The following is a 26,650-nucleotide window of genomic DNA, read 5'->3' as shown; positions in this document are numbered from 1 at the left end:
AGGCAGATGGGCCAGATCCCTATCTTTACATCCACATGGCTATGTTTATCAGATGTGTGACTCCACCTACCTATCACCCGATGTCAAAATGCAATCGTTCCCGCACTGTAATTAAGGTGTAAAAAATGTATTATCTATTGGCAAAATAAGACTTCTGTCATGCCTCGTTCCAGCAGTTGGCATGAGACCCTGTGGGGCCCAGGGACGACCCCCTTGGCACATCATGACCCATGTACTACATACAGCATTGAATAGGTAAAGGGACCCCTGACCATTAGGTCCAGTCGTGGCTGACTCTGGGGTTGCGGCGCTCATCTCGCTTTCTTGGCTGAGGGAGCCAGCATACAGCTTCCGGGTCATGTGGCCAGCACGACTAAGCCGCTTCTGGTGAACCAGAGCAGCGCACGGAAACGCCGTTTACCTTCCCGCCGGAGCAGTACCTATTTATCTACTTGCACTTTGACATGCTTTCGAACTGCTAGGTTGGCAGGAGCAGGGATCGAGCAACGGGAGCTCACCCCATTGCAGGGATTCGAACCACTGACCTTCTGATTGGCAAGTCCTAGGGTCTGTGGTTTAACCCACAGCGCCACGTACTACATACAGCATTGAATAAGCCCACCACAAATTGTATTTGGTCAATGTTTTCAACACGCGCCCTACTAGCTTAGAAAATCCAGTACCCACCAGTCCCAGAGACTCCTGGAGCCCAGAAGATTGCACCACCACTTCATCGCTCTCTGTGGTCTGGGCTTCACTGGAAGTATCTGGTCTCTCTGAGGCTAGAGGCAAGATTCAAGAGACAGCTACGTAAGAGACAGCTTCCTTATTTATTCCCCACTCCTGTTACAATCTCACTGCCCTGCAATGTGGCAAAACGAGACCTAGTCCAGGAAAGCTTATGCCACAACTGATCTTAGACTTGGTTCTAATATTTACAAGGTGTGACTGGAAACTTCAGCTGAATGGTCACAGAAATCAGACAGCGAGAAATATTCGAACATACATGCCTTGCAGGCCTTCAACGTAGGCCCCCTCTGATACAAGGCACTGTTGACAATATTCATAGAACTGTTGGAAACTTCTGGAGAAATCCTCTTTTCGTACTGCTTTCAGTTCCCTCGTCATAGCAGCTTGGATGTGTGAAATGTTGGAAAATCTGTGTCTTTTCAATGCAGATTTCAGTTTTGGAAAAAAGAAAGAAATCCGGTGGGGCCAGATTGGGAGAAAATGGAGGGCAGGACAACTCAGTACCCTCAGTAACGATTTCACAGGGAATATGCAATTCTTCCACCATCATTTGGACGGACAAACGCTGATCCCGCAGCAATAACTCACAAACTCTGTCAACATTTGCCGCCGTTCTGCTCATTGACGGTCTGCCAGACCGAGGGTCACCTTTGATGGTTTGCCGCCCTTCGCGGAAACACTTAAACCACTCATACATTGTCTGTCAAGTTGCAGCTTCATCTCTGTACACAACTGTGAGCATTTTGTGGGTTACCGATGCCAATTGTATGTTTGAATATTTCTCACTGTCTGATTTCTGTGACCATTCACCGAACTTTCTGGTCGCACCTCGTATTTCGTTTCATTGCTCCAGGGGCAACAGTAGCCTGACATCACCCATAACAGAAAGAGCCAATGTTGCGTCTTCCAGCTGTTACTAGACTCCATCTCCCATCATCCCTGACCATTGGGCCATGCCGGCTGGGGCTGATGGGAGTTGCAGTCCAGCAGCAAGTGGAGAGCTACTGATTGTAAGCTTTCCGTGAAAGTACCATTGTCACTCAGCACGGCTGCTTCAGCCGGTGGGCTTGATTTCCCTTCCGATTCCTGGCGACTTGCGGTTGTCATCTCTTCTTCCGCTGCTGCTGCCTTGTGCTCCTCTTCCTCTCGTACTCCTTCCAGAGCCACCTGCGCAGACACAAACCCCACCGAGGTCAGGGTCTGAGGACAGCACAGCAACAGGGCTTCTCTCCTCTGACTTCTAACAGAAACACTGGTGTTAAATAAGCAAGTATACAAATCTGCTTTCATATGGAGGGTCTGAACATTCTCCATAATTTAGCTTCTTCTAAATCATAGAATCATAGAGTTGGAAGAGACCACAAGGGCCATCGAGTCCAACCCCCTGCCAAGCAGGAAACACCATCAGAGCACTCCTGACATATGGTTGTCAAGCCTCTGCTTAAAGACCTCCAAAGAAGGAGACTCCACCACACTCCTTGGCAGCAAATTCCACTGTCGAACAGCTCTTACTGTCAGGAAGTTCTTCCTAATGTTTAGGTGGAATCTTCTTTCTTGTAGCTTGGATCCATTGCTCCGTGTCCGCTTCTCTGGAGCAGCAGAAAACAACCTTTCTCCCTCCTCTATGTGACATCCTTTTATATATTTGAACATGGCTATCATATCACCCCTTAACCTCCTCTTCTCCAGGCTAAACATGCCCAGCTCCCTAAGCCGTTCCTCATAAGGCATCGTTTCCAGGCCTTTGACCATTTTGGTTGCCCTCCTCTGGACACGTTCCAGTTTGTCAGTGTCCTTCTTGAACTGTGGTGCCCAGAACTGGACACAGTACTCCAGGTGAGGTCTGACCAGAGCAGAATACAGTGGCACTATTACTTCCCTTGATCTAGATGCTATACTCCTATTGATGCAGCCCAGAATTGCATTGGCTTTTTTAGCTGCCGCGTCACACTGTTGGCTCATGTCAAGTTTGTGGTCAACCAAGACTCCTAGATCCTTTTCACATGTAGTGCTCTCAATGTGGAAGTGTGTATGAGACCTTATGGATTGCAAGGGCAAGGGACTTGTTCTCTTGCACTTTAAGCACCATGCACATAAAAAAACTATAAAAACAACAAAGCTATACACGTGACCAAAGGGAAGGGGGATTGATTTTTAAAACCACTCTGGGCATTGTAGCACCCCAAGAGGAAGAGGGGAAGGGCAGTGCCAAAGAGTGCTCCAACTACCGCACAATTGCGCTCATTTCACACGCTAGCAAGGTTATACTTAAAATTCTACAAGGCAGGCTTAAGCAGTATGTGGACCGAGAACTCCCAGAAGTGCAAGCTGGATTTCGAAGGGGCAGAGGAACCAGAGACCAAATTGCAAACATGCACTGGATTATGGAAAAAGCTGGAGAGTTCCAGAAAAACATCTACTTCTGCTTCACTGACTACGCAAAAGCCTTTGACTGTGTTGACCACAGCAAACTATAGCAAGTTCTTAAAGAAATGGGAGTGCCTGGTCATCTTATCTGTCTCCTGAGAAATCTCTATGTGGGACAAGAAGCTACAGTTAGAACTGGATATGGAACAACTGACTGGTTCAAAATTGGGAAAGGAGTACGGCAAGGCTGTATATTGTCTCCCTGCTTATTTAACTTATATGCAGAATTCATCATGCGAAAGGCTGGACTGAATGAATCCCAAGCCGGAATTAAGATTGCCGGAAGAAATATCAACAACCTCAGATATGCAGATGACACAACTTTGATGGCAGAAAGTGAGGAGGAATTAAATAACTTCTTAATGAAGGTGAAAGAGGAGAGTGCAAAATATGGTCTGAAGCTCAACATCAAAAAACTTAAGATCATGGCCACTGGTCCCATCACCTCCTGGCAAATAGAAGGGGAAGAAATGGAGGCAATGAGAGATTTTACTTTCTTGGGCTCCATGATCACTGCAGATGGTGACAGCAGTCATGAAATTGAAAGATGCCTGCTTCTTGGGAGAAAAGCAATGACAAACCTAGGCAGCATCTTAAAAAGCAGAGACATCACCTTGCCAACAAAGGTCCGTATAGTTAAAGCTATGATTTTCCCAGTAGTGATGTATGGAAGTAAGAGCTGGACCATAAAGAAGGCTGATCGCCGAAGAATTGATGCTTTTGAATTATGGTGCTGGAGGAGACTCTTGAGAGTCCCATGGACTGCAAGAAGATCAAACCTATCCATTCTTAAGGAAAACAGCCCTGAGTGCTCACTGGAAGGACAGATCCTGAAGCTGAGGCTCCAATACTTTGGCCACCTCATGAGAAGAGAAGACTGCCTGGAAAAGACCCTGATGATGGGAAAGATTGAGGGCACAAGGATAAGGGGACGACAGAGGACAAGATGGTTGGACAGTGTTCTCGAAGCTACTAACATGAGTTTGACCAAACTGCGGGAGGCAGTGGAAGACAGAAGTGCCTGGCGTGTTCTGGTCCAGGGGGATCACAAAGAGTCAGACACACCTAAACAACAACAAGAATTTTCAGCACCCCTAGCAAACAACAGCTCCCAGAATCCTTTGGGAGAAAGCCATGGCTGTTTGAAGTGGTATAAGAGCGCTTTAAATGTATAGTGCACTCGGGGCCAAAGTCTTCATCTCTCACCTGCTGGATGGCTCCATTTTCTGGCTTGGCATGTTTCTGAATGCGTTTCTCCGCCTCGGACATACAGAGACGTGGCTTTTTCCTTTGGAGACTGGAAGGCAGACGCTCACTACCACTTTCTCTTGAGACCTGAACGGGCATAAGAGAAACCAGAAGTGAGGGACCAGTCTATAACCCCCACCTCCCGCCTGGAAAACAATGTCCCCACTGTGGAAGGACGTGTGGGTCCAGAATTAGCCTCCATAGTCACTTACGGACTCATTGTTAAAACTGTGTTTATGGAAGACAATCTTACTCAGCTATGAGTGATCGCCAAAGAAGAAGAGTCTATAACTAAGCCATCTGGCACCCTCTGGTTTCCATTCTTAACTTTCATATATACTTATCTCGAAGAGTTCATGATCTCCATCTGCCCATCCTGGCTTTTGTGGAGGGGCCATATCAGAGAGTTGTTTTACTTAAAATATTCATCTGATTTTAATGCTTACTGCTCCTTTCCACTCATCTACTGCAACAACGACACACAAGAGATCTGTAATCATTGTCTCTTTTTTTGTTAAAAAAAAGAGAGAGAGAAGCCAGCACTCAGGGAGACCCCAGTAGATTTCTAGCCCTTTTATTTTTTAATAGTTTTTCGGTTTTGCTGTTTTCTTTTTTTCTTTCTTTTCTCTTTCTCTTTCTCTTTTTTCCTTTCATCTTTTCTCTCTCGCCCTATCTTTTTTCGTTTATGCTTGGTAATGTTATCATATTTACATATTTGTATTTATATAGTTACCGTATCTTAGATTTCACAACAATTTTATTATGTACACTGTAATGATTATGCCAGTCTAACAATATACAATGTAAGATAAGCTCATGTTTTATTTTTGATGTTTTTCCTTTTTTCTTGTATGTGTGGAAAATTTGAAAACAAACAACTATTTGCCAGGAGTGGGATTCGAACCCACGCCTCCAGAGGAGACTGCGGCTTGAATGCAGCGCCTTAGACCGCTCGGCCATCCTGACACGATAAATGACATGCAAAGCCTGAATGGCAGAAGTAGAGAGGACAGTTTCTTAACCTGAAACTGTTCTTAACCTGAAGCACCACTTTAGCTAATAGGGCCTCCCGCTGTCGTTGCGCTGCCGCCATGCGATTTCTGTTCTCATCCTGAAGCAAAGTTCTTAACCTGAGGTAATATTTATGGGTTAGCGGAGTCTGTAACCTGAAGCGTATGTAACCTGAAGCATATGTAACCTGAAGCGTATGTAACCCGAGGTACCACTGTAGTTGGGTCCACCTATCATTAGCTGCCGTAGTCGGATGCAGAGGAACGCTGGGAGGAACCAGCTGATGAACCCCCAAGGGAAGATGGCTCAGACCCAGGGGATTGGTGGGAGGACGACAAAGAGTGGTCAAAGAGAAAAAGCTGGGAAGAAGCGTCAAACAAAGCGTCAAAGCTGAAGAGATAACAGGGCTTGGTGAGTCCTGGGGAGAGTCTATGGCAGAGGGAAGTTCAAAGTCAGAGGCAAAAGTTGAAGCAAGGGAGGAGGGAGGCCAAAAGACAGAGATGAGCCTGGCTGGTGAAGAGGCAAGGGTGTCTCCCCTTCCTTCTGCAACAAGCTCCCCTTTTCCAATTTCCTAGAACCAGGAGAGGCATGAAGAGAGCGGAGGATAGACTGGCTGCATACAGACACAGTCTCCGATTGCTTAAGACAGGGGTGCCCAAACTTTTTTCAAAGAGGGCCAGATTTGATGAAGTGAACATGCGTGAGGGCCGGCCAAAGTTGTTGAGATTTGACCCCAATAAATAAACTGCCACAGGGTCATTACAAAGCAATACACAATTCATACAACCTACCTCCAGGTTAAACAAGCATTTTGTTCAGAATATAGGGATCATTTGTTCTTGCAACCACCGATAAAAACTTTGCCACTGCTAATGTTCTAGCATTTGTCCGGTCTTCCAATAGGAACCTGACATAGTGAGCCTCTGATTTTCCCGGGAAAGGTACCAGCAAGGGTAGTATCAATTCAGCCCTGGCTTGCTCATATTTTGCACAATGCAACAAAATATGTTAAATCAGCCGGGGGGCTGGATTAGGCCTCCAAAACGGACTTTAGACAGGAAAAGCCCTAGAGTGGAGGAGACATAGACAGCTGTGGGGAGGTGGGGACCTTTAATGTCCTCAGCTGATCTCACTAGGTCTGACACTCAGCCAAGAAGGTGGAGACCGGGTTTTTGCTAATCGAGAGGTAACTCCATCTTCGGACTGTGTGGTTTACTGGCCCGCTTGCTCTGCGACAGCCAAGGAGGCTGCAAAGCGTGGCAGCCAAGTCCGACCTTTGACGCTGACTTTACATACCTGGCTTCGCAGCTCGGCTTTCTCTTCCTCGATCTGCAGCTCTAAAGACCGCCGCTGTTGCTCCCAGTCGGCGGACGCCTGATGGCGGAAGTCCTCCGGGGGCATGTAAAGGAGCTTCCACTCCAGACGTAGGCAGATGGAGCCATTGGGTTTCCCTGCTGGATCCATAAGGACAAAATCTCCTGCAGGAGGGAGGAAGAGTCGACACAGGTGGTTTGTGTTTGGGTCTCAGCTGAAATGATTTTGTCACACTGAACGATGATGCAACCCAGGTTTGACACCGATGACTTTAAAATGTGCAGTTTCCACAATAAGGCAGCCGATTTATTTATTTACCTACTGAAAATCCCCTCCCACCTTTCCTTTAAGGAGCTGAGGGTGGCATACATGATTTCCCTTCCCTATGATTTCCCTATCCTCCCAATAACCCTGTGAGGTCGATTAGGCTGAGAGATAGAGACTGGCTGAAGTCACCCAGTGAGCTTCATGGCTGAGTGTAGATTTGAACACAGGTCTTCCAGGTCCTAATTCAACACTCTAACCACTACACCAGCCCCAAAAAATGTGTAGAAATATGCTCATCATAGTGAAAATGACATAGAGAAATGCATTTTATCAGAGGGAATTCCTCGCAAAAATGTAAACAGGTAAAAACATTAGCAGGATTCTTGTAATAACCTGCAGTTTCAAAAGAGTATATATTTACAGTAGATAATTAAATGAGCAAGTTAAATGAATTTGGATATGCAGAAGATTTTTTTTTTAAAAAAAATTAAGGAACTGCAGAAAGAGGGGGAAGTCAAATTTTGAAATGTTAAATTGATTGTAAAGCTAATGAAATGTATAAACTTGAAAAGCATAAATAAAATCTTTTGAAAAGTATGAGTTGAGCCCCACTTTTATTTATTTATTTATATAATACTTTTGTGAAATGAGAAACTGTGGCTGCATCCACATCATACACAGAAAGTTCATTTAAAGCACACAACTTTCCCCCAAAGAATCATGTGAACTGCAGTTAGCTAAGGGTGTTAGGGATTGCAGCTCTGTGAGGGGAAAACTACAGTTTCCAGGCGTCTTTGGGAGGAAGTCACATGCTTGAAACATGCCTTAAATGTATTGAGCGCCTGCAGCCCGAGATAAATCTCTCCACCCCGAGATATGCCCATCTCACCTGCGACGCTGCGCCCTTGTGCCAGGGGCACCAGTGGGATCTGGGCCTTTCCCAGGTAGCTGCCTGCTTCCTCGTCTTCGTCGTCGAACACATAAACCTGCAGGCTATCCCGGAGCAAGTAATGGTGCAGCTCGGGCGTGATGCGCAGAGCAAAGTTCTGGGCGTCCCCAAAGTGGGGGTTGTTGCTTGAAGGGATGGTGATGGTGTCGTGGTCCGGGAAGGTGAAGAAGCGGTACATGGCGTAGGGGCTGGGCTGAGAGCCCAACCAGCGACTGCGCAAGCTGGAGCAGCTTTCAATCTGCACACAAACCTCGTTCCAGCCTGCTCCCAGGGCCTGCTACAGGGGAAAAAGAGGACAGGGTAATAAATAATAATAATAATAATAATAATAATAATAATAATAATAATAATTTATTTATTTATACATACATTCATGCATGCATGCATGCATACATACATACATATCCCACCCATCTGGCTGGGTTGTCCTCAGCCACTCTGGGCAGTTCCCAACAGAATATTAAAAACACGATAAAACACCAGACATTTCCCGATACAGGACTGCCTTCAGGAGTCTTCTAAAAGTCAGATAGCTGTTCATTTCCTTGACATCTGGTGGGAGGGCGTTCCACAGGGCGGGCGCCACCACCGAGAAGGCCCTCTGCCTGGTTCCCTGCAACCTTACTTCTCGCATGGAAGGAACCGCCAGAAGGCCCTCGGTGCTGGACCTCAGTGTCCAGGCAGAATGATGGGGGTGGAGACGCTCCTTCAGGTCTCAGGGTGATGATGGAAGAGTGAAAAAGCAACGTAGGGAGTCTGGGGCTCTTCAGATGACTCCCACAATGTGTTTGGATCTACTTATTGCGGTTCATTTCTTCAGTGCCCCTACCCACCTTGAGCCTTTGGTGGGGATGGAGGAACAGACGTCACATCTTAGAATCATAGAATTGTAGAGTTGGGAGGGACCCCTAGAGGTCATCCAGTCCAACCCCTGCAATGCAGGAATCTCAGCTAAAGCACCCAGGGCAGATGACCTTCCAACCTCTGCTTAAAAGCCTCCAAAGAAGGAGAGTCCACAACTTCCCCAGGGTGTTTGTTCCACTGTCAAACAACTCTTACTGTCAGAAAGTTCTTCCTGATGTTGAGTCAGAATCTCCTTTCTTGGAACTTGAAGCCATTGGTTGGAGTCCTACCCTCCAGGGCAGGAGAAAGCAAGCTCGTTCCATCCTCTCTGCGACAGCCCTTGAGATATTTGAAGATGGCTACCATATCTCCTCTCAGTCTCCTCTTATCCAGGCTAAACATGCCCAGTTCCCTCAACCATTCCTCATGAAGCTTGGTTTCCAGACCCTTGATCTTCGGTTTGGCCTGGGATTCTTGCAAAGAACTGGTAACAAGTTCATTAAAATGGCTTCCTTAGTCCCCTTTCCAAAGCTTAAGGTGCTGTTCAGTGATGGGTAGAAGAAAATAAACCTGATATTTAAAGATGGTTATCACCTCTCCTCTCAATCTCAGATTAATATTTACATAATTGCCGTTTCGCCCATCCTCATGAGGACTAGAACACTGGAGCTATTTGGCAATGTACACACCAGCTCCCCCCGCTCTGCTGTCCTCACCTTCTCCTCTTCCTGCCTCCAGCCCTGATGGGCCACCATGGCGTGCTGGACCCCCGCAGACAGGTAGCCCAAGGCTTTGGTTCGCTGACGGTGGAGCCTTAGGATCTGCTCCATTGGGAAGCGAAGCCTCGCCCAATATTCTAGGATGCCGAAATCTTCGCCGTTGGAACCTGGAGTTATGTGGTGCCGGGGTGTGGGCAGGAGATTGCGGCAAGGATTGGGGGAATAACAAGAGAGAGGCGTCAGTCCCTCCTCCAGAAGCTTGCCAGAGTTGGGTAGGGAGGGATCAGGGGTCTGTGGCCCCCAGCCCTAACAGACTCCCCACATCCCAAGAACTTAAAAGCAGCCTCCTGGATCAAGCCCATCTAGCCCAGCCTCCTGATCTCACAGTGGCTGCCCCGAACATGTGGGGAAACCATGAAGCAGGATTCAAGCCCAAGAGCCACTCTCCCTCGTTCGGAAGCAAAAGCACGATTACGTAGTCGGCAGGATTCGAACCTGCGCGGGGAGACCCCAATGGATTTCTAGTCCATCGCCTTAACCACTCGGCCACGACTACCAGCTGCTCAAGCATGATGATTAAGTGATGTAGGGAAGGAGGTTCTCCATCCCTGTTCTGTAAGAACATAACCTGCTTTGGAAAACAAGAGAGGGTGTGCGCTGTCAAAGTCCGACAGTAGAGCCATAGCTGCTGATAGCCTCATCCTCTATGAATTGGTGGCCATCATTGCATTCTGTTCCATCGTTTAACTTTGTGCTGCGAGAAAAAGTATGCTAATTTATGTGTCCTGAATCTTCCAATATTCAGCTTCATTGCAGAAGTGCTAGCGTTATGGCCGGGGTGGTGGTGGTACTTTTCTCGATCCACTTAACCCATGCCATGCACAATTTTATAAAATTCTATCATGCCACCTCTTGCTTGCTTTTTCTCTGAACTAACCCCCCCCCCCAAACGCTGCAACTTTTTCTTAGAGGGGAATCGCTCCATCCCCTTATTCAAATTATTAGACCAATTCATGGAGGAGAGGGCTTTGCTGCCACAGTCTGAAAGTCTCGGAAGTTGATCGTTTTGATTTTCGAACGCAGGAAACCCGGAAGTAAATGCTTCCATTTTTTAATGCGCCTCAGAAGTCGAACGGCTTCCGCTGAGTTTTTTTTCCAATTTTCTCTATTGAATTTGCAGGCCACCCTTTGTACCTTGGTTTCCAAATGTTTCGGAAATTGAATGGTCTTCCAGAATGGATTACCTTCGAAAACTGAGGTACCACTGTACCAGTTGCTGGAAACCATGGCATGTGGGATGTGATACATAGGTAGCAGTCAAATACAACATTCCTTGTTTTCCTAGAGTGGACATGCAAGGGGATGTTTGGTCCAGCCAGTCGGAACTTCGTGTTCCCTCCTGGCCTGGGACATACTTCCTCTTGCATGTGACTAGAGGTGAGCGTGACCTTACCTGTGCAGGTAACAAAAGCACAAGGCATGCAGCCCTCTCCCCCCTACTTCCTTCTTTTCCATCTTCCTTTCGTTGCGTGAACTGCAGTGACTGCCAGTCTGCAGGCACTGGGATTAACACCCCCCATATGGGGTAGATCCACATGTATATATTTTGTAACTAAGTCTGCCTTCAAGGATCCAACTGTGAACTGATGATGTGAGTACAGTGGTACCTCTGGTTACGTACTTAATTCGTTTCGGAGGTCCGTTCTTAACCTGAAACTGTTCTTAACCTGAAGCACAACTTTAGCTAAAGGGGCCTTCCGCTGCTGCTGTGCCACCGGAGCACGATTTCTGTTCTCATCCTGAAGCAAAGTTCTTAACCTGAGGTACTATTTCTGGGTTAGCGGAGTCTGTAACCTGAAGCGTCTGTAACCTGAAGCATCTGTAACCCGAGATACCTCTGTAAACTTCTTTTATATACTTTAAGCAAGATTGTGGCATGTTTATTCTTTTAAGGGGGATATAAGGGAACTTACCAGGAAGCTAATATTAAGAGGCTTAAGCAAGCCTGCAACCAGTTATCCGCTGTGTGTTTAGAAAGGGGAATGTAAAACTCTGCTAAGTTATAGAACTTGCTAGCGCATGTTAGGAAGGATATTAACAAACAATATATCCTCTCCTGCCTCCTTGAACATTCCCACAGGGGGCAATTGCTTTCATGCTCAAATCCTGTTTGCAGGTTTCCCATGGGCATCTTGGTGGCCACACTGAGAACAGGGTGCCAGACTATATATATGGGCCACAGGGCTGATCTGGCAGGCTCTTATGCTCTTTATCATTTTGGTTGCCCTTCTTTGAGTCTTTTCCGACTCCAAAACATCTGCCACAGTTGGAGCGGCGCAATCCTTACCGCGGAGCACCGCCGTGGCGTGCACCTTCTCCCCGCTGCCCAGCACCTCGCCAAAGCGGAGCCAGCAGGAGGCCAGGGTGGCGTGTTCGACGGCCGAGGCAAGGTGGAGGTCGAGGCGGGACGTGGCGCCTTGCAGGTATTGCAGGAAAAACGGCTCGGCCTGCACCACGTACTGAGAGGTGAAGCCATAGCGGGCGCGGGAGCCACGCACCACCGGCGTGCAGTGGGTCTCGAAGTCGTAGAAGGAGTACGTGCAAAAGGTGAGGGGCTCCGGGTCCCCCAGCAGACGCAGCGCCTCGGCCGACAGCACCGCGCCTGAGATGTGCAGCTCGAAGAGGTTCTCTCCGCGCCGCAGCTGTGGGGCCTGGTCAGGGACTGCTTCCATGGATGGGTCACCCTCTCTAGGAGGAAACGGGGCTGCCCTCGTTCCGTAGGCCACGTCCTTCAACTGCGCTGGAGTGGGGTGGGAGGGTGGGGAAACAAGACAGAGCCACAAAGACCTGTTCACAGAACCACAGAATCGGAAGGGACCCCGAGGGTCATCTAGGCCAACCCCCTGCAATTGTCAGGCTTCAGGGAATCGGCTTCCTCCCCCGTGGCAGTAGATAAGCAGAACAAAGTAATAGGAGTCTTCTTACCAGTTAGAAACTTTAATAATCATAGCAAGAGAACAATGAACACATCTCCTAGAATGGGGGTGCTCCCAGTTAAGGATTGCACCCCCTTCTGTCCCTATTATAATCTACATCACACCTATGTTTTGTAATCTGAGCTTGTACCCTCTGTACTTTCTGTGCTGCCACTTTCTGAGCTCTCGTGACTTTGGAGAAGGGAGGTGAATGCTGTCCAGAGACTGTGAATCTGTTAACCCTCTCTCTTCCAGTCTCTCTTCTCCTAGCTGTTCCCCATCCAGTATTTCCCAGCTTCTGCCTTCTGAACTATGTCCCTCTGCAAACCACTGTTCCAAATCTATACTGTCCTCCTGCTCCTGGGAAGAGTCAGGCTGTAGAGCAAGAGCAGGGGAGGCTCCCACCATTCCTCCTCAGTGCAGCTCTCTTCAGCACGGTCCCTGACAGCAATGCAGTAATCTCAACTCAAGCATCCCTGACAGAGGACCATCCGTCCTCCACTGAATGTCCACCACCTCCCGAGGGAGTCCGCTCCACCACTGAACAGCTCTTTCAAATGTTTAGTTGGAATCTCCTTGTAATTTGAACACATTGGTTGGATTCCTACACTCCGGAGCAGCAGAAAACAAGCTTGTTCCCTCTTCTGCGGTTGGTATTTGAAGGTTCCTCTTGTATCAACCCCCAGCTTTCTCTTCTCCAGGCTGAACATACCCAACTCCCTTCATAAGGCTTCCTTCCCAGACCCTTGATCATCTTATTCACCCTCCTCTGCACACGTTCCACCTTGTGCAGATCTAAAGAGTGCTTTCTATCTATGGTGTGGATAGGGAGCTAGAGATTGCATGGAGAGAAGGTATGCCCGTCCACATGCCTACCTTCAAGTTGGCGGATGCGGGCCCCACGCAGGTCCAGAAGGCGGCCCATCTGCTGCTCCTTCTCCTCGTGCTCCTGCTTCTCTCTTGCCGTCTGCAGCAGCACCCCGTCCAGCTCTGCCTGGAACCAAGGCATGCCGGCCAAAGAGAGAAAGGTACCTACAGTCAGCCTCAAGACTCAGCCGGGAGAGAGATGAGGAGGACTCTCGTTTCCCTGCTCCTCCACTTGCAGCTGCTTTAGGTTATTTATTTATATACCGCTTAGTCCCTTAAGCGGCTTAAAAAATAGCCGATGAAACACATGTACCGAATGAACGAAACTGAGAAGCTACAATAGAATACAGTGCGATGTAACAAAACAATATAACTCCACCCCAGAAAGCAAGCTCACAGGAGGACATTTTTGTTATAGGAATTCTAAGGTCTCATATATATATATATAAATCATTGTCAGGAACACAGTAGCACAAACATCCTGTCTCCGTCACTTCCCGCTCTGTGGAGTCAAAACATATACCGTCATGCGAAAGACAACAATCCCATGACTGCAATCACAGAGCAGGAATTCTAACAATCATATGTTCATAAATTTACAAGGCAAACACATACGTAAGTATATCTGAAATAGTACAGGAGAGCAATCCTGAAGCCATTTTGACTCTCCCAAATTGACCTCAAATATGTCTTTGCAAGGAGGAAGGAAATGGGAAAGCGTCTCCATTGTCTTATGCTTACCTATCTTAAGGACATGTGAATTGGGTGAGCCTGTGACCTGGATTCAGGAATTAAAGCATTTACCATCACAAAAGAATGGCCAGGCTGCCCAGGTAAGGCAATCAGTGACCATTGTCAGGTTTCCTGGCAGACAGGATTTTTGTGGTGGACTGCCTCCTGTGATGTATGTATGATGTTTCGGAGGTGGTCTCTGGCTACAGGATGGGCAATTTCAAAAGTCTATATAAGGGCTTGCGCACCGTTGTTCTGGGTCCCTCCTGCCTCCTGTGTGTGGTAGTGAGCACCTTGTTGCAACAGATGAATAAAGATCAGGCTTACTAGCTGCCTTGCTTATCAATATTCTCTGGTAGGCCTCTCTTGGATACCCCATAAGGGAAAAGGAGCAGTTTTTTCTTATAACGTTTTGATACAGCTTTAGTGAGGGATGTCTGCCTTCCTTCAGCCTCCTGCTTGGCAAAGCACATTTGATTCACAAAATACCGTGCATCGTGCCCAAATGCTCCCTTACAGCTACACAAATCATGCAAGAATCAGATCCAGAATTTCTGTCTGCCATGCAGCTGCTGAAAGGCAGAGGGTGGGAATAAGGTGGGTGGCTGGGAATAAGGTGGCAAAACTGCTTTGCTTGCCTGCCCCTCCTAAGGCTTGTGTTTCTGCAGGAAATGTGTGAAGGCACCAATGTAAGTAAAGGAATTCTATCGATACATTTGTTGAAGACTGAATTTGGCCATCCCCCCAGAAAGTATCCACATTCGAACAGGTTAGGCCCTATAAAATGGAGTTCTCTATACCTAAAATTTTCATCTCCTCATTTTCCCTTGGATGCTTTGTGAATTGTGCCCTTGCACATTTGGGCTATTCTGAATTCCTTTCCCGTTAAATAAAAATGTAAAAGTTGCAAAACTATTCCACTGATGTGGGGTGGAGAGAAGTTTCTTGAGGACATCATGGGCGCTAGCCAATCAGCGCTGTACCCATTCAACTTAATGCAAACTCACAGAACTAGTTTTCACTGAGCTTGACCCTGGTGAAGACACAGTGAATATGCTTGTTTGCACACACCCCGAGTCCTCCAAAAAGACCCTCCCCCCTTTGTTCCATCTCCCAGGTGGGCAACTCAGTCTCCTTGCTTCACCTGGTAGTCCCGGTTGATGCGGTGTTGTAAGATGAGCATGTCCCGGGTCTTCTCTAGCTCCAGCACGGTCTCAGCATGGGCGGCCTCTGTCTCGTGAAGCCTTCGCTTTAGACTCCGTTGGGCAAACATCTCTTCCTTCTCAGACTCTCTCTCCAGACCTTCTACATAGAGGGGCTGCAAAGAAAAAAAGGGGAGGGGGGAGAGAGATGGAAGGAAATGTGTGGGGCTCGATGTGCGTACGTGACTACCATGCCAAATCAGAAAATGGAGGAAAAGCAAATCCATTTCATGGAACTGGGCTGATCTATGTCACTGACGACTTGCTCACTCTATTGCTTCGGCATTTTAATCCGCTGGTATCTGCTTTACCTTGGATCGGGTCCTTTTTACATAAAATGCCAATCTGTGCAGGGAGAGGTATTTTATCCCCCCCAAAAAATGTTCTAAACTAAATGTCACTGGCAATTAACACAAGCAAGATGAGCCTTGCAAGAGCTCAGCTGCCTGTTCAGATTGGAACTCCTTGCAATTTAATTAAGACCAGGAAACGGCAGCCGAAGACTTGCAATGCTTATGATACCAGTAATTTGTGCGTGCGGATACTGGAGAATTCTGACAGAAACAAAAACGGGAATGGAAATTGCCAGTGTTTTGCTTATGTATCCCATATCCAGAATGGAAACCAATCCATCAAACACAACTGGTATTCACCGCTGCTGTTGTTCTCAGTTCGCAAACAATACATGACAGATTACTTTCCTGCCATATTTGCATTGGGCTTTCTTTGCATCGAAACGAACAGGGTGGAATCACGTAATTGTAACATAATGAACCGCGAGAGAAATAACATAGTCTTTGTAGGAAGCTGAACAGCAGCAGGATGGAAACAGAGCTGCGTGTGACAAACAAAGGTCGGAATGGAAATCGATGCCTACCTGCATATATGTGTGTGTTTGTATGTACAATGCCGGTATCTAAGGTCCAGTTGCTAAGTGTGTGCTTTTACCCAGTGCCTACCTCAACTACTAGACTGGATGGAAAGTCTTCCTCTCTAGTCTGGTTATCCAAGATGGCCGCCTTCTCCCGCAAGAAGCCGACTTCCTGTGGGCGTTCCTGCAGCAGCTGGCTCACTTCCTGCTTCAGTTCCTCGTTCAGAGCTTATGGGGGGAAAGCAAGGATTTGGGATGAATTGCAAGGTTGCCACCTGCTACCTGTTCTCAATAGGCCTGACCGTTCCTTTCCTGTAACTTGTCAATTATTTTTACCCTCAATTCTAATTATCAGTCCACACCTGAGCTTGGAGCAGGGGGAAGGTATTTATAAAAGCCAACGAAACAACAGCAGCAAGAACAAGGGCCACATTCCCTCACAGACAGCCTTCTGGGGGCCGCGTGCCAGTGGTGGGTGGGGCCAGAGGCAAAAGTGGGCGGGGCAAGTGAGACGACATTTCTGCAATAGGCTGCAGTCCAACTTGACCAAAGACCCGAGGGCCAGACAGAAAGGTGCAGAGGGCCGCATCTGCTTCCTGGGCTTGTGGTCCCCCACCTCTTGTTTCGAACTTCACTGTTAGTGAGATGCAAGGGGACGTGTTTTGCCTATTCAGTCATTTCCCTGCCAGCCTCCTGTTGGCCCCCTCACCTCTTTCCTTCTCCAGCTCCTCCTGCAGTCTCTGCTTCTCTGCAGTTGCTGAGCTGAGCTGTTCTTCCAAGCAAGGGGCATTGTCCTTCTGGGGAACCACGTCTAGGGGGTGCTGGGTATTGCTGAGGCAGCTAAAGAGACACATAGATTTGCTGCATATCCAAAAGGGCCACAAAATCCTTGCCTATGTTCCTGTAAATTCTAGTGAGGAGCCCTTTTTCCATACCAAAAATGCCTGTCTATTTCTACACGCCTCCGTCTTTCATCCAGGTTTACCCAAAGATATTGGCCATATTCACACCATACATTCAAGGCACTGTGATATCATTTCAAGCAGTTATGGCTCCCCTCAAATAATTCTGGGAGCTGCGGTTTGTTTTGGTTCTTGAGTGTTGTTAGGCAACCCCTATCCCCCCATCGCAGAGCTACAATTCCCAGAATTCCCTACGAAGAGGGGTTGATTGTTCAATCACCGCAAAAAATGTGAGGGGTCTCCTAAGAACTCTCAGGACCCTTAACAAACTACATTTCCCAGAATTCTTTTGGGGAAGCCATAAGTGCTTAAAATGATACCATAGTGCTTTGAATGGCATCCTAGTCAGTGCTTCCCTGTATAGGGAAGCCTTTTAATCTGTAATGCTTTTTAATGTTTTTATATGTGTCGGAAGCCACCCAGAGTGACTGGGGCAACCCAAGGTGGATCTACACACAAGGAGGGGGGACGCTATAAATGAGTCAGAAATATTATTATTACAGTGGTACCTCTGGTTACGTACTTAATTCGTTCTGAAGGTCCGTTCTTAACCTGAAGCACCACTTTAGCTAATGGGGCCTCCCGCTGTTGCACAATTTCTGTTCTCATCCTGAAGCAAGTTCTTAACCTGAGGTACTATTTCTGGGTTAGCGGAGTCTGTAACCTGAAGCGTATGTAACCTGAAGCGTATGTAACCTGAAGCGTATGTAACCTGAGGTACCACATTATTATTATTATTATTATTATTATTATTATTATTATTATTATTATTATGTGAATGTGACCAATATCAGAGTTCACAGACACATTCTAAAACAAACAGGCCAAAACAAAAACATTCAATAAGTGGGGAAAGTGGGCTTCACTGAGGAACGGGTTTGTTAAGTTGTGGGTGAACATATCAGACGACACAGCGATTCTTCAAACAGCTCTTGTTTATTCACAGGCCAGAACAGAACTGGGCTGAAGGGTTCAGCCAACCTGCTTAAATAGCGTTCCACTACAAAGCAACAGTAACAACTTTCTGTAACTATCCAATCACTGAACGTCACTTTCAATTCCTTATTTGCATATGCAGACCTGAGTGAAAACTATCCACAGTATCCCCCTGCTGGCCCAGGGTGAGAACTTCAGTACATAACAGGGTTTGATCTGGAAAGTCCTAAGGCTCAAACAGAGAGAATTGAAGGGCCACATTTGGCCCTGTGTCTGAAGTTCCCAACTGCAGCACGAATGGCTTTTGTTGAGAGGAAACAAACGCCCGAGTTGCTTATCCTTTCCCGCCAGCCCATCTCTCACCTCTCCAGCAGTTTGTCGTAATCTTCCTTCAGCAAATCTCGCTCCTTCTCCAGGTCCCGGACTCTATCCTGAAACTGAAAAAGGGAACACAATACAGGATCTTGTTGTGGAATCCAAGCTGCCAGTGGTGGCCCAGAGATTGGATGGGAAGCAAGGTGGGCAAATATTCTGTTTTTATTTTTGACTCTGCCAATGGCTTGCATGGCTTCAAAAGGGGTTTAAACGAATGTATAGAGGATATAACTCTACCAGTGGTTTCTAGCCATGATGGCTATACTGTATACCATACAGTGGTACCTCGGGTTACATACGCTTCAGGTTACAGACTCCGCTAACCCAGAAATATTACCTCAGGTTAAGAACTTTGCTTCAGGATGGGAACAGAAATTGTGCTCCAGCGGTGCGGCGGCAGCAGGAGGCCCCATTAGCTAAAGCGGTGCTTCAGGTGAAGAACAATTTCAGGTTAAGAACGGACCTCCAGAACGAATTAAGTACTTAACCCGAGGTACCACTGTATTCCGTTTTGGAAGAGGTATGTCTCTGAATACCAGAATAATTCTGCCGGGCAAAAGGAGCAAAACCATGGGATGCAGAAGGGCTGTGGCTCAGTGGTAAACCATCTGTTTTACATGCAGGCCCCAGGTTTGTCAAATATAAAGGAAACATAAAATGCAGCTAAGAAGCTCAAATCATATATATGACTGACATCCTTCTTTGGAAACGATATAGAAAAATAGGGGTGTTTGGCTTTTGCTGCCCAATTCCCCAAGGGATGGAGTCCTCCTAAGTCCATGATCGGTCAGAGATGAATGGAGGCAGAATACACTGACAGCAAGGCAGATCTTCATTTTTTTTGTTGGAACAGAGTTCCCTTCCCCCCTAGCAAGGAGGCAAGAGAGACCCAGAACCAAGAAGAAACATCTCTTTTAAGGGTTTGCATTTTGACACGGAGAAGAAGCACACCCCCTCTACAAACAGTCAGAAATGGCATCACAGGTAAGGTGGGGTTGCTGTGGCTCAGGCAGGCCAAGGTGTGATATTCCTGAGGATTTAGCAAGTTTTTCCATAGTTCCAGACACAGTTTGCTCAAAGCATTAGCATTTGATAAGACAATAAGGGTGCCCATCGCACATCCCTCAATGCAGAGCATCTGGGCAAACAATGACAACTAATACGAAGGAGGTTCGTAGATATAGGAGAGGAATCCCTTCAGGAACGTCCCCAATTGCTATCTGTCTATGTGTTCTCAGGCAAGAGGGATTAAGGAGGCAGAGGAAATATTTAGAGTCTTTAAGAGAGCCAAGATGGTTTTTGGATTGCTCTCCTGTACTGTTTAGACATGTGGTTTATATACTTGTGCAATTTTTTTTTCTGGATGGACGTAGGGGTGCGCATACCCCTAAACATTTTGTGAATCTAAGTTTGGCCTCATTGAGGGGCAGTATTTCAATACGAGAAGGAAAATGAGAGTACCCCTAAACATTTTTTTAAAGAAAAAAAGCACCGTGTGTGTGTTTTCCTTGTGCAATTATCAACGTTTATTCTATATCTGAGACCTTAGAATTCCTATAACAGAAATTAAACCAATGTCCAGATTTCAACATTCAAAAATGCACCATCTCAGGGGCATATCACACATATCCCCAGTGCTTTTTCTCTGGGGGTACACATACCTCTAAACACTTTGTGAATCTTTCTACTTTTCTCCATTTACTGTATTTATTTTCCCCGATTTGAACTATAAAATGGTGATTTTCTTGAGTAAATATGAAAGTACCCTTCCTTTTTTTATATAGAAAAAAAGCACTGTATATCTCAGTATAGAAATGGTTTCAATAAAAAAAAGGAGTGAAGTTTGATAACTAGGAGAGAAGCATTTTCTTCTGGATTCTTTCTGACAGGACTTACATCTTCTAGCATTCCCTGCAGTGGAGAAAGGATTTCTACTTGGCTCTCCAGGGCTGCCACCTTCTGACTCTCCTCCCTGAGGTGGGCATTCAGCTTTTCGACCTGAGCTAGCAAGGCCTCGCTAGCTGACCTCAATGCCTCTTGGTTCTGGGGAAGCAAAGAAGATTCATGAGATCTAGAGCCTTGAGGGACCGTGGAGTCCCAATCCCCCAATGCTGCCACCACCAAACAGAACTGGAGAAAGTTACCTGCTGGAGCTGAGTCTCGTAAGCCTGGAGGAATAGCAAGCAAAGGGCTGGATTATTGGGGTGGACGAGGAAAAAAGTACCTTCCTTGTCGGAAGTCACATATAAGAAGGAAAACGGAGTCTCTATACCATGGGTAGGCAAACTAAGGCCCGGATCCGGCCCAATCGCCTTCGAAATCCGGCCCGCAGACAGTCCAGGAATCAGCGTATTTTTACATGAGTAGAATGTGTCCTTTTATTTAAAACGCATCTCTGGGTTATTTGTGTGGTATAGGAATTCTTTTCTCCCCCCCCCCAAAAAAAAATATAGTCCGGCCCCTCACAAGGACTGAGGGACAGTGGACCGGCCCCCTGCTGAAAAAGTTTGCTGACCCTTGTTCTATACTGTCAAATAATTGAATCATTGAATGTATTTTTCGCTCCGCTGGAGCCCTCAGGTCACCACTCTCCTGTAGGGTTTTTTTTTTGGGGTGCACTGAGCTCTAGCGCTGCCCTCAAAGCCTTTCTGCCGGCTCTGTGTTGTGGACGAAACTTAGCACACCGTCATTCTCCTCCGCAGCGGACCGGAAGTCCAACAGTTCCCAGGAATCTTATGGGGAAGTCATGTGGTGTGCGTGCAACAGTAGTTTGTGGGGATCAGGTTCCCTCAGTTTCCCTCACGACCTGTTTTTAAATAATTTGGGCTAGATCTAAACAGCTATTAAAAACGCTCTGAAAAGGATCTGCAAAAAACCACAAACTGTGGTAAAGCACAACTGAAAATACCATTGAGATCAGGGATGAGGATGAGGAACCTTAGGTCTAGGGCTCAAATGTGGCCTTCACTAGCACTGCTTCCTCCCTCAGCCGCAAGTGTTTTTGCCTTTCTGGACTTTGCCTTTGAATTTTGATAATGCCACTTCCTTGCCTAGAAGGAGAAGAGAGGGAGGTGCCTTGTGAGTGTGTGTGTGTAGGAACCAGCCTACTGCACAAAGGCAAAATGTACATCCATTATCCCATCCACTTTTGCCTCTGACGGCCCCAGGTTGCCACTGGCCTGAATCCCTTGGGAGGGCTCAGAAGATCATCGGTATGTCTGTGTGAAATGGTTTGGCTTGGGGAGAAGCCCAGGGGCCAGAGAGTGAAACCCAGTGGGCCGCATTTGGCAAGACTCACTTCCTGTAAGCCAGCAAACTGGGCTTTGGTTACCACCAGTTCTGAATTCTTGGCTCTCAGAAGCTTCTGCAGACGAATCAGCTCCACGTTTTCCTGGATGGCAGCTCTGGAACAGCAAATCAGACAAATAGGTGCTGATTATTGACATTTATTAAGGACTGGGAACTTCTTGCAGATTTTTTGCGTAGGAGAGAAAATGAGCTTGTAATGTCTGGATTTGAAGAAAAAAAATTGGCTCATAGAAAATAGAATAGCTGGATGTTAATGAGTCAATACTATATTTAGCTGACGGACAGAGAACCGGAAGTCTTTTTATCTTTTCCTGTTTTCTTTACTTTTTCTCTCACTCTTTTTTCTTTTTCTCCCCCCCTTTTTTTTCTTCTTTCTGCCCCTGTTCCTCTTTAGATTAGTTTTTTAAAAAGTATTTCTTTTATTCTGGTGTGTTTTAAATAGGTACTTTGTACTGAACTTTGTATTAATAAAAATAGATTTTAAATACTCATCAAAAAGAAATAGATTGTCTTGTTAGGTCTGTGTTGGATAAAGAGACCAGCATTAAATGTGAAACCCACCTGCCAACACTTATCTGTCCCTCCTTTCTCCTTCCCTCATGAGAAGAAAAGGGCTGGAAACTACTTTAGGTTAATAAATTTGGGGGGGGGCGTGGTTGTAATAAAATACTTTCCAGCCATTTCTGCTATTGCATACAGATACAGTGGTACCTCAGGTTAAGTACTTAATTCGTTCCGGAGGTTCGTACTTAACCTGAAACTGTTCTTAACCTGAAGCACCACTTTAGCTAATGGGGCCTCCTGCTGCTGCCGCGCCTCCGGAGCACGATTTCTGTTCTCATCCTGAAGCAAAGTTCTTAACCCGAGGTAATATCTCTGGGTTAGCGGAGTCTGTAACCTGAAGCGTATGTAACCTGAAGCGTATGTGGTATGTGGTACCCGAGGTACCACTGTATCTGAATTTTTATGTTCCTGATGAAGCAAGAAGTTAAAATAAAGGTTTGTTTGATTTATTTTACAAAATTCATGTACCACGTAGGTACATGTACCATGTAGAAAAACAACCAATCTCAAAACTGTTTACAGTAAGTAAAACAATAAAATTATCAGTAATAACCCATGAAAAACATTTAAAACGTTCAAAAAATAATTAAGATCAATGACAAGCCAAAACTCAGAGTGAAACACATGTCAACACTCCCAATTTACAAATCTCTATATCTTATCAATGAGTCATGTTTGGTTTTCCCCGTTTTAAACTCAAGCCCGAAAATATATACTTTGACATCCCAGAATCTGGCTCTCCCCGGAACGGATTAAGTTCGATTTAAGTGTTTTGGTGAGAAATGGAACAAGAGTTGAGAAGACCTTAAAACAGAGCTAGAGAGACTGATTTAACATGGATCAAATAATACGTGAATGAAGCATTGTGCAGGCATTGTACCGGCGTTCCCGGACCTCTAGGTGGCGCTGCAGGGAGCAGGCGCTTTCTGGGTCCGTATCTCTGCCGTGTGTGGAACTCAGCGACTCAGGATCCAGCTCCAACGCTGCAAGGACCAGGCTCTGGGTGCTGAAAGGAAGAAAACAAAAGTAGCTGCTTCGTTTCCAGCTCATTGTCCCTGGGAAAATGGGAAGAGGAGAGGATCCAATTAACATTTGCATGCATTAATATTATTTATTTATTTATGTCATTCCTTCCCATCTCAAACGCAGGTGGCGCTGTGGGTAAAACCTCAGTGCCTAGGGCTTGTCGATCGCATGGTCGGCGGTTCGAATCCCCGCGGCGGGGTGAGCTCCCGTTGTTCGGTCCCAGCTCCTGCCCACCTAGCAGTTCGAAAGCACCCTTAAGTGCAAGTAGATAAATAGGTACCACTTTATAGCGGGAAGGTAAATGGCGTTTCCGTGTGCTGTGCTGGTGCCGGCTCGCCAGAGCAGCTTCATCACGCTGGCCACGTGACCCGGAAGTGTCTCCAGACAGTGCTGGCCCCCCGGCCTCTTAAGTGAGATGGGCGCACAACCCTAGAGTCGGACACGACTGGCCCGTACGGGCAGGGGTACCTTTACCTTTACTCCCATCTCAAAGTGAATTACAATATAAGATGCAGGAGAAAAGGTTTAAGAATAGGAACCATGGCGGGGAGATGGGAAGTCCAGAGATTCGGAGGAATCTGTAAATGTGAATGTGTATGATTGTATTAGGGACGCGGGTGGCGCTGTGGGTTAAACCACAGAGCCTAGGGCTTGCCGAACAGAAGGTTGGCAGTTCAAATCCCCGCGACAGGGTGAGCTCCTGTTGCTCGGTCCCTGCTCCTGCCAACCTAGCAGTTCGAAAGCATGTCAAAGTGCAAGTAGATAAATAGGTACCACTCCGACGGGAAGGTAAACGGCATTTCCATGTGCTGCTCTGGTTCGTCAGAAGCGGCTTAGTCATGCTGGCCACATGACCTGGAAGCCGTACGCTGGCTCCCTCGGCCAAGAAAGCGAGATGAGCGCCGCAACCCCAGAGTCGGTCACGACTGGACCTAATGGTCAGGGGTCCCTTTACCTTTATGATTGTATTGTTATAATTTTATACTTGTTAAACCAAATAAATATTATTTCAAAAGAAAAGAAAAGAATCGCAGTAGCCAAACGGTTGAGGGTAGGATGGGCAGGCAAGACTCACAGTCTCTCCGTTTCAACTCGAGATCCCTCCAGAGTGTGATCGCCATAGCGGGCAGGAGCTGTGTGGGTTGGTCTGACCACTGGCCCTTGAACCCGCATTCCTGCTGGGCCAAACAATATAAATAATTACGAGCAACACATCATGCGCCTCAGCCCATGCCCTGTTGGGTCACCCATTCTATAGAGAAAAACCAGTAGGGTCCACGAAAAGCCAGTGCAATTAGCTTCAATGAAGTCTACTATCATGGGTCAAAGCAATGCACATGGAAGATAGTTAACTCCTTATTGTTAAAAGCAGACACTTACAGTTGTTTCTATGCACACCACTCTAGCATCTAGGCAACTATTCCCAGGTCTGTGCTCTGTGGTAGCAACAGGGGCTCACTCCCTCTCCCTCAGTTTATGGGCTGCACGCACACAGCTGGAGGCTGTGCCCGTGTGAAAGCTGCCTCTGCTCTTCTCTCTTCAGCTCCCTCCTGGTTCTGGGAGACATTGGTGCAGGAGAGGGTGGGGAAGCACCTGGCCCTCCACTTGCTTGAACTGCCTCTTCTGATCCATCCTGCGCCCCACCTCCAGCTGTGAAGCTTCCCCTGCCTCCGGCTCTTGTCTCCTGGCTCATACGGTTTACCACAATTCACTGCCCCCCTCTCCTGAGTCCCCCCATCCCCACTGCACCCCAGTCAACAGCCTGCTAGTCGCTTGTTGCTTCTTCCACCCTTCTGGGAAATGAAATTGTCAGCGAGGGAATTGAGGAATTTGTTAGACCTGGCATTCTTTTTTCTTTTCCCCCCAATAATTTTTTTATTATTATTTTTCATTAAACATACATTCGTTATACAAATAAATCACATATTTATCTTTAGCTCTGCTGAGCTTCGGACTTCCCTCCACCCCTTCGGTAAGTATCATATATTTTCTAACATCGCGTATTCTGTATATTTAACTTTATTTTTACCATACGCTGTTAGAGTCATTCTAACCCTGCCAGTGTCTTTAAGGTTTTACAATCGTCTCTTATGTACACCAAATATATACTCCAGCCTTCTTGAAACTTCTGTTTGTCCTGATCTCGTAGTTTTCCTGATAGTCTGGCCAGTTCTGCGGAATTCATCATTTTAACCTGCCATTCCATAATGGTAGGTATTACATCTGTTTTCCAATTGTGAGCCAAGATAGTTCTTGCAGCCGTCGTGGCATACAGAAAGTGTCGGGATCAAGCCTTAGTCAGAGGAATTTGCCACTCTACAGGCACTCGGCTTGAGTCCCTTGTTGACCTCCCTGTCTGCGACTCCCGGCAAGATCAGGCGAGATCTCAATCGGCGATCCTCCTCAACGTGAGAAGAACACACCACTCCTCCCCTGCCATCCCCAGGGAGGGGAAAGAGACAGACAGAAAGTATTTACATGCCTTTATTTCTGTCCTTCCAGCAGTACAGAGAAAACGTGACTGCACTCTCTTAACTCCAACAGCAGAGAGAGAATTACTCCTCCCATGTACTTCCAGTACAGATCATGTGACACTCTGAGCTAACATCCGGTGCTCAGTACACTGAATAGACTGTCCTTTGTTCCCACGCTACAGTCCCAAAACATCAACATCCTGTTTGGCTTTCCAGCCACCTGGAGCTCGCTGCTGCATTGCTCCTTTTTCGTAACAGAAAGAGATTTTTATCTTTCTTTTTAATTTCCTTCCCTGTCAATCCCAGTAGAAAGGCTTTGGGGTTTTTTGGAAAAGTGTACTTAAAGATTTTTTTAAGTTCATTGTAAATTAATTCCCAGAAGCCCTTCACTCTACCACAGGTCCACCACATGTGGTAGAGGTCGCTAGACCTGGCATTCTTAGCCTAATTTTAGTTACAAGAGGTACTGGGGTCATTGAAGTCTCCCATGACTACTACATCTCTCCGTTTTGAATGTTTGCTCATCTGCTCAAGAAGGCATCATCCAATTCTTCAGCCTGGCTTAGAGGTCCTTAGCAGATATCTACAACAAAGTCACTGTTGTTTCCCTCTCCTCCAAATTTAACCACAAATTCTCAACCTGCCTTCCATGCTCTGGGTCTTCACAAGTGTACACATCCTTTACGTATAATGCCACTCCTCTTCCCTTTTTGTTTCATCTATTCCTTTTGAACAGGATTTACCTCTCAATTCCTACATTCCAGTTATGAGTACCATCCTACTAAGTTTCTTTTATTATTATTATTATTATTTTTAAAAATTATGTATA

At 46.6% G+C, this 26,650-nt stretch overlaps 1 protein-coding gene and 2 non-coding genes across 3 annotated transcripts in view; all 3 read right to left on the bottom strand.

The window, feature by feature from the left end:
• Positions 1 to 26,650, bottom strand: part of RPGRIP1 (RPGR interacting protein 1) — a 36,541-nt gene that overhangs the window by 4,101 nt on the left and 5,790 nt on the right. Inside the window, exons 6-22 of the mRNA XM_053360967.1 lie at positions 24,423 to 24,522; positions 23,202 to 23,327; positions 21,747 to 21,852; positions 20,593 to 20,616; positions 20,345 to 20,491; positions 18,437 to 18,510; positions 16,885 to 17,015; positions 16,264 to 16,403; positions 15,247 to 15,420; positions 13,380 to 13,497; positions 11,876 to 12,328; positions 9,526 to 9,695; positions 7,907 to 8,240; positions 6,733 to 6,914; positions 4,384 to 4,512; positions 1,782 to 1,917; positions 688 to 782 (exon numbers count right to left, since the gene is read on the bottom strand). Coding sequence (XP_053216942.1) covers positions 688 to 782; positions 1,782 to 1,917; positions 4,384 to 4,512; positions 6,733 to 6,914; positions 7,907 to 8,240; positions 9,526 to 9,695; positions 11,876 to 12,328; positions 13,380 to 13,497; positions 15,247 to 15,420; positions 16,264 to 16,403; positions 16,885 to 17,015; positions 18,437 to 18,510; positions 20,345 to 20,491; positions 20,593 to 20,616; positions 21,747 to 21,852; positions 23,202 to 23,327; positions 24,423 to 24,522 — 2,639 coding nt within the window. The remainder of the gene's footprint in view (positions 1 to 687; positions 783 to 1,781; positions 1,918 to 4,383; positions 4,513 to 6,732; positions 6,915 to 7,906; positions 8,241 to 9,525; positions 9,696 to 11,875; positions 12,329 to 13,379; positions 13,498 to 15,246; positions 15,421 to 16,263; positions 16,404 to 16,884; positions 17,016 to 18,436; positions 18,511 to 20,344; positions 20,492 to 20,592; positions 20,617 to 21,746; positions 21,853 to 23,201; positions 23,328 to 24,422; positions 24,523 to 26,650) is intronic.
• On the bottom strand, positions 5,309 to 5,391 carry TRNAL-CAA (transfer RNA leucine (anticodon CAA)). Its single transcript has one exon. It is a non-coding gene; the product is annotated as a tRNA-Leu (tRNA).
• TRNAS-AGA (transfer RNA serine (anticodon AGA)) lies at positions 10,003 to 10,084 on the bottom strand. Its single transcript has one exon. It is a non-coding gene; the product is annotated as a tRNA-Ser (tRNA).

The sequence above is a fragment of the Podarcis raffonei genome, chromosome 13 (assembly GCF_027172205.1).
Source record: "Podarcis raffonei isolate rPodRaf1 chromosome 13, rPodRaf1.pri, whole genome shotgun sequence".
Lineage (NCBI taxonomy): Eukaryota > Metazoa > Chordata > Lepidosauria > Squamata > Lacertidae > Podarcis > Podarcis raffonei.
Note: the sequence above shows the minus strand (reverse complement) of the source record. Positions and strands in the feature narration are given on the sequence as shown.